The sequence below is a fragment of the Bubalus bubalis genome, chromosome 5 (assembly GCF_019923935.1).
Source record: "Bubalus bubalis isolate 160015118507 breed Murrah chromosome 5, NDDB_SH_1, whole genome shotgun sequence".
In the NCBI taxonomy this organism is placed as follows: domain Eukaryota; kingdom Metazoa; phylum Chordata; class Mammalia; order Artiodactyla; family Bovidae; genus Bubalus; species Bubalus bubalis.
Genome location: NC_059161.1, coordinates 118,883,220 through 118,890,617, shown reverse-complemented (window position 1 = coordinate 118,890,617; position 7,398 = coordinate 118,883,220). Strand labels below are relative to the sequence as shown.

Sequence of the window (7,398 nt, the reverse complement as noted above, 5' to 3'; positions counted from 1 at the left end):
CATCTGAGAGCTACCCAGCAGTGGATGCAATTGAGCTTTCTCTCATCTTTCCCTTCCTGGAAGTCTCCTAGCCTGGGAAGCAGATTTCCAGGGTCCCAAGTCTTCACTAACTCACCTGAAGCTAAGGTGAGTCATACACCCCAGGGTTCAGTTTCCCATCTTTGGATGAGGGAGACTGGACTTGCTCCAGAACACTTGTTCCACACCAAGGCTCACTGACAATCAGTGGACAAGTGGCTCAGAGGTGGGTGTTGCTGAGGATGATAAGGTTGCCTCTGGTGGGCAGGGGGATGTAACTGGCTGGTGATGTTCATGGGCCTGGGATAAGAACTGAGAGTGGTAGACCACTTGACACACAGCTGCTGTGACACTGGGGAACTTAGAGGCCTTGCCCAGTGGAACTTACCATCATTTATAATCTGTGGGATGAGATCAGGTAGTTATAATCCAGAATTTACCAATGCGGAAACTTGTAGATTCCTCAGCAGAAACCCAAATTATGTTGATGAATCATCTCTCAAAAAAAAAAAAAAAAAAAAAAACTGGGAACTAGATATTACAGGACTCTTAGGCAAATTTTGTAGTATTTTAAATACTGTTTAAAGTAAGTCATCTTTTGGATGACCTGCCATTTGCTCTCTGGCTTGGGACGATACCCACAGTTAGAGTGGAATCAAAGGGCCTCTGGGGGAGGCTGTCAATCTCCCTGTGACTCATTAGCAGTGAGTACAGCTCTCTGAACTCCACATCTGGAGCAGGAATTCCAGCAGGAAGGATGTGACTTCCAAGTGAAACTGGAAGACTCAGGTAGGTCTGGCCCTCAGATAGGCACTATTCTTTTCCAAGTGCTTCTTCCTTCCCTCCTGGGTCCTGTGCAAGCTGCCCCCCTCTTGGTTACTGGGTTCTGAATTCCTCCTCCCTTCACTTGTAGATATCTAGGCAGTCCCACTTGTGGCTCCCTCCCTACCCAGGCCCAATCCCTCACCTGCAGATGGCACTAAAGAAGGGAAATCCAAGATGGGTCTTCCAGTTCATTCTTTCTAAAAATATCTGCATTCCTTCTGTTTCCAGACCCTGTCCTGAATCATCCACATCTCCAGCTAGATGACTCAGCTTAGCAGAGGAATGGAGATGCAGATGGGGGTATGGGGTGGTATGGGTGTCAGGTGTGGGGGACAGTTTTCAGATGACAAGAGATGAGTTGGAGTAAGAAGCCTGTGGTCCTTCAACCACTCATTCATTGGGGACCTGCCTGAATCTGCTATCTTGGGCTCCTCAGGGTATCACTAAGATAGAAAATTCAAAATGGACTTTCTATAAACTTCTTACTGGAAAACAACTTCAAACATAACAAATATAAGAAAGAAGAGTGTCATGAACCCTATATTTCATCATTCGGCATCAATAACTACAAAACTAATCTCTTAGTCCCACAGGTTGTCATAGACTGGAGATTATGCAACATCAAGGTGGTGGCCAATTGAGTTCCCAACAGAGACATTCTTGAGTTGCATCAGTCTTTCTCTTCTTGCTGTGTTCTCACATGTGATGGTTGAAGGGAAGGAAGAAGAGGGAGAATGACAGAGAAAAAGAGCGAGAAGCTAATCCCATAATGAGGGACCACAAGAGTGAACATAGACATTCTAGGAATCAGTGAACTAAGATGGACTAGAATTGGTGAATTTAACTCAGATAACCATTATATCTACTACTGTGGGCAGGAATCCCTCAGAAGAAATGGAGTAGACATCATAGTCAACAAAAGAGTCAGAAATGCAGTACTTAGATGCAATCTCAAAAATGACAGTATGATCTCTGTTCATTTCCAAGGCAAACCATTCAATACCACAGTAATCCAAGTCTATGCCCCAATCAGTAATGCTGAAGAAGCTAAAGTTGAACAGTTCTATGAAGACCTACAAAACCTTCTAGAACTAACAGCCTAAAAAGAAGTCATTTTCATTATAGGGGACTGGAATGCAAAAGTAGGAATCCAGAAATACCAGAAGTAACACACAAATTTGGCCTTAGAGTACAAAATGAAGCAGAATGCAGAGTCATAAGTCTGAATTTTAAAGCCATTTAAGTAACGTGTTGTTTTAGGTAGCTAATCAACAATTTGATGCAATTAGACTTATTAGTCTTTGCTCCCAATTTATTCAGTTCGGTTCAGTCCTTCAGTTGTGTCGGTCTCTTTGCAACACCATAGACTGAAGCATGCCAGGCTTCCCTATCCATTGCCAACTCCCGGAGCTTGCTCAAGCTCATGTCCATCGACTTGGTGATGCCATCCAACCATCTCATCCTCTGTTTCAGCTTCTCCTCATCCCTTCAATCTTTCCTAATATCAGGGTCTTTTTCAATGAGTCAGCATGTTTATTATGCATTCAGTCTCTTTTAAAATCAACCAACATGAAATAAATTCCTCTCTGTCCCCACTGCACTCCCAACTCTAGGCCAGAAACAAAAACCTGCAGAGACTGAAGGCTGATTCCAGCACATTGCTATGGAAATTTTGTTCCCAATCTTTCTTTCAGGGGAAAAAAATTAGTTTCTAACATTAAAATCAGTAGATTGTACATATAAATCCAAAGTTCTGATTCTCTTGAAAACATGGCCAACAGGCCTGCTTTCCAGCATGGGTGAAGTGGAGGAAAGGCTGCTCCCAGTGGTAAGGACTGTGCTGCCCAGATTCCAACAAGGCAACCTAGTCCTAGTATCATATCTCCTGCCTGTTGGGGCCATGAGTTTGTGAGAACTAGACTTTTAAGATAAAGACTACTTTTGTCTTGATCAACTTTGACTTTGAAGCCTTTAACCCAGAGCCTAGTACACAGTTCTTCCTTGTACAGTTGCTGGATGGTATAAAATATTTTGTGGATGCATATGACATTTCTTCCAATATTGAAACCATGCAATTGAAGTACTACTCTGTCCTAAATCTTTGATGCAGACTGGCAAAATAAGTTCCCCTGATGTCTGCCATTAGACCCACTACCTAAAGTCAGCTGTAAGTCCCTGGGCTGCCCGTGAATTCTTCAGTTTGCCATTTGACAACTTATCCTCCTAGCAATGTCCTCTCCAATGAAGACAGCGATGCATATCTAATGAAGTAGCTAGGAAGATGACATGAAACCACAAGTGTCGAGCATGGCCCTTTGTATCCATTTTCATGATGTTCTTAGCAGTTTTTTCTCCAAGTAGGCAAGGTTTTCCATCTTCTTAGATGTACATGCAGATCAGTTTGATTTTCCAGCAAAGCTTCAAAGAAGAGATTACACTTCAATTCTCTGTATTCTGAAAAGCTTCAAAGGCCACTCACCAAGGACACTGATGAAGGTAAAGATTTTATCAAGATGAGACCTTTGTGTTTTTCTCAGATCTTTTAGTGGCATAAAAGGGAAAACTAGGGTAAGTCAGAGCATATATAACTAGGGGGTCCTGGTCACTACTACATGCTAAGAACCCAAACTTCCCTGAGTATTTGGAGCCAGGAAAGAAACATGAAGTGGCTTGTGCTGCTCGGGCTGGTGGCCTTTTCAGAGTGCATAGTCAAGTAAGTATGGGGACTGTAAGTCACATCATATTCCTTTCTCGGATTTTTCTTTTCATCTGATTATTCTTCCAGCCATCAGGTTTAGAAGGGATTAGAATATTTCCCTAAGAGTCTTAAAGTTCAACTCTCACTTATTGATGAGTAACTTGCTATAGGAACTGTGGATCCCAAGGTCTTGGTGTAGATTTAGGTTGCACAAATCTTGGGGTTCAGTCATGTCATGACCTATTGAAAAATGCAACTCCTTGCAACTGTTCAGTGCATAGTCTATGCAGATGTTGATGTGGTCCTGTGGAATAGCACTTTTCTACATTTAATCAACATGTCCTCTTTTTTCCTGGTCTACATCAGTGTGTATAGGTATATATCTGCATCTCTGTATCACTGTCATTTATCTCTCCATCTCTTTGGAAGTCACTGTGAGGGTAGTTTTCCTTGTGTGGTTTTCTTTTAATGTTTCATTTGACTCTTACTTCTTTCTCAAGCCTCTGAATTTCCCTTAATTGTTCCCTATATCTTGGATTCTTCTTTCAACTCTCTCTTCTCTTTCAACTTGGAGAAAGATACACAGTTTTACCCTGTTTTATATCGGACAAGCAGTGTGAACACAGTCAACTCAGAAACCTCTTGCATTTCAAATTTCTCCCTTGTAAAAGAGGATAAGAGTCCCCCTTCTACCTCCTTCCTTGAAATTCTATGAGAAGGAATGAGTGAGATGGCAACAGCAATGCTAATGGCTGTCATTGTTGAGACTTCCTATTTATCAGGTACCTTATATCCATCACTTCACTTATCCCCAAGATATTCTATTTGGACGGTTTGTATTGTTGCATTCCACCATTTTACCGAAGGGGAGACTGAGACACCACATGGTCATATGGCTTACCCAAGATTGCAGAACAGAACCTGTATTCAAACCTATGTCTTTGCCATGGTATATGCATAAAATTCTGATAATAATGTGCCTAACAAAAATTACTAGAAAATACACAGGGCCGTAGCAGTGACAGTTATAGCTTAACACTGACAGCTAATTGTGGCATCTTCTTTGTTTTCTTTGTCAAATGCTCGGTGAAAGAATACCTCTAAGGAGAGTGAAGACCATGAGAAATACTGTCAGTGGAAAAAACATGCTGAACAATTTCAAGGAGAATGCTTACAGACTGTCCCAGATTTCTTTTCGTGGCTCAAATCTAACTAGTCACCCACTGAGAAACATCAGGGATGTGAGTATTTTGGGAGGATGATGCTCCACAGCGCCCCCTGGTACTCTAGCCTAGCACTGGGGCTCATCTGGAGGTGCCAGGTGGGATGTTGGGGTTGGGGTTTCTGCAGGAGGCAGAGACACTGGAAAACAGGGGCCGCACCTACAGGAGAGGGCACTCTCATCCTCAACTGTTGGTCTTTGATTGGCCTCGCAATTACCAGGTGGCAGGTAAACATCCATTTGTGTGTCAAAGATGTCATTAGTTTGAGGATGATTGTTCCTTCTGAACTAAGTGAGCCACTCAGTTATAGATGAAGAGGGAACCATCACTGATCAAAAAGTAGAACCAACTGCAAAGCAATTGTGAATCCCCAGGTAGAGGAATTCAGTTGCCACAGATAGAAGAACCACAGCAGTAAAAAGTTACTGAACCTGTATTCTCAGTATGGCCATAAGAATCACTGTGGTTCCTGTTTTTAGATTAGAAAAAGGGCTTATTTTTTCTTCAACATGTCTTTAAAAATGCCCATGCTAGCCTGAGAGACAGGAAAAGAGTAAATACATGTCAAATTAGAGGGTCAACTGTGTGCTGTTGATTGGATGTGGTCTGAGGTTAGAGGGAGTGGCTGGGGTTGATCAAGAAGGACCTCCTGGAGAAGAGGGTGCTAAGGCTGGGTTTGAAGAGAAGACAGAGCTTCTCAAATGAAGGCACCAGAACTTCCCTGGGTGTCCAGCGATCCTGGAGGCCCAGTGGTTATGCCTCTGGGCTTCCCATGCAGGAGGTGCCACTTCAACGTCTGATCATAGAGTCAATATCCTGCATACAATGTAGCACAGGAAAAATGTATCAAATGCAGATACATCTGTGACCAAAGTCTGTGAGCTGCTCAGTGGTTAGAAAGTGATTTCAAAAGATATGTGACACCCAGAGGGAGGCATCAGTTTGGGAATAGAGGGTAGCCAGTTCTGCACTAACCCACTCCATCCTTCTCCCTGTAGTTTTTCTACGTGGGTAACATCACCATTGGGACACCCCCTCAGGAATTCCAGGTTATCTTTGACACAGGCTCATCTGAGTTGTGGGTGCCCTCCATCTTTTGCAACAGCTCAACCTGTTGTGAGTACAGACATTCCCTACCCAGACCATCTTTCACTTGCCCTGCTGCCCTGTTTCCACCCTTGGCACCTAATGACACTCATCTCTTGTGTCTGCAGCTAAACATGATAGGTTCAGACATTTTGAGTCTTCCACCTTCCGGCTTAGCAGGAGGACCTTCAGCATCACCTATGGATCTGGGAGAATTGAAGGACTTGTTGTTCATGACACAGTTCGGGTAACAGTGTTACAAATGCTGAGTCAGGACTGGCTATGGAGTGACCACTGCTTGAAAAACAGATGCAGGACCATCTGGCAGGACCCTTCCTAGCCTAACTCCCATAGATATTGTCCATCTTATCCACAGGTTCATGTCTCTGGGGAGGCAGTGTCTGTGGTGACATACAAACAAACAAATTAGCTAACCCAGAGAGTGGCTTGAGGTGTGGACTTGCAGCTCCTCTGCCCATGAGCAGTTCAAGGTTCATTTTGCTGGGAGCTAGAAGAAGGGATAAAAGCACCCACTTTTATATTCACTGGATGTTCCAGGCACTTTCAGGTGATAACTAGTTTAATCCTGCAACAACCCCACACAGCAGGTGGTCTGATTAGCTCATGAGACATATGTGGAAACTAAGGTGCAGACAGCAAGGGCCTTGCTGAGGGCACACATGTGGTAAGTGGTGGAGTTAGGCTGGCTTTTCAGGACTGAAGTTGCTGTGGGATGTTTGGGGACAGAATAAAACTGATCTCTGGGCCTTGGGGGCAGTCAAGGGCTTCAGGTATCCAGAGTGGGAAACTGGAGGCCTGAGAAGTTAAGGGGCCTGATAAATGAGTTCTCACTCTAGACGACCATTGAGAATCTAATAAACCTATGGCCTGCCTCCCCCAAAATACTTGAGTAGTTCCCCTCTCTCTGTTGCTCTCTCATACACACTCACAGAAATATATACATATCCCAAAAAGTGAATTCCCCAGACAGTAATTTCATAGAACCCTGCAAGCAAGATTGTGTTGGATAGATGCAGAATCCTCAGTACATTACAGAGAATTCAGTCCATTCCTGTCATTAGGTCACAGTGATGCCAAAGAGAAGGCTATCTTGCTCTCGATTGTTTTGTCCCTAAGGTGGCACCTATGTCACCTGGCCTGACTCTTGGTTGCCCCACCTGGACAGAAGCCATGAGGCCAATTTGACTCACCTAGGTGGTGTTTTTCAGAGGGGCAGATGTTTTAAAATGCACAGCCTCTCTCAAATGGAACCCAAATTCTCCTCCGGCTTGATCTAATTGTCTGTGGGCCACCAAAGACAAAGCCCAGCCTCAGTTCTTCTCTGAGTATCTAATGGCAATGCACCACAGCCCAGTCCTAGCCCCACTTCACATATCTGGAAGTGGAAACACTCTTCTCTCCCACAGATTGGGGACCTTGTAAGTACTGACCAGCAGTTCGGTCTATGCCTAGAAGAATCTGGGTTTGAGGGCATGAGATTTGATGGCGTCTTGGGCTTGAGCTACACCAACATATCCTTCTCTGGAG

General features: G+C 43.9%; 1 protein-coding gene across 1 annotated transcript in view; it reads left to right on the top strand.

Annotated features, from left to right (window-relative positions):
- The first annotated feature begins 3,440 nt into the window (after positions 1–3,440).
- LOC102391731 (pregnancy-associated glycoprotein 1) overlaps positions 3,441–7,398 on the top strand; it is an 11,241-nt gene continuing 7,283 nt past the window's right edge. Inside the window, exons 1-4 of the mRNA XM_006076343.4 lie at positions 3,441–3,556; positions 4,635–4,782; positions 5,763–5,880; positions 5,979–6,097. Coding sequence (XP_006076405.4) covers positions 3,456–3,556; positions 4,635–4,782; positions 5,763–5,880; positions 5,979–6,097 — 486 coding nt within the window. The 5' untranslated portion in view covers positions 3,441–3,455. The remainder of the gene's footprint in view (positions 3,557–4,634; positions 4,783–5,762; positions 5,881–5,978; positions 6,098–7,398) is intronic.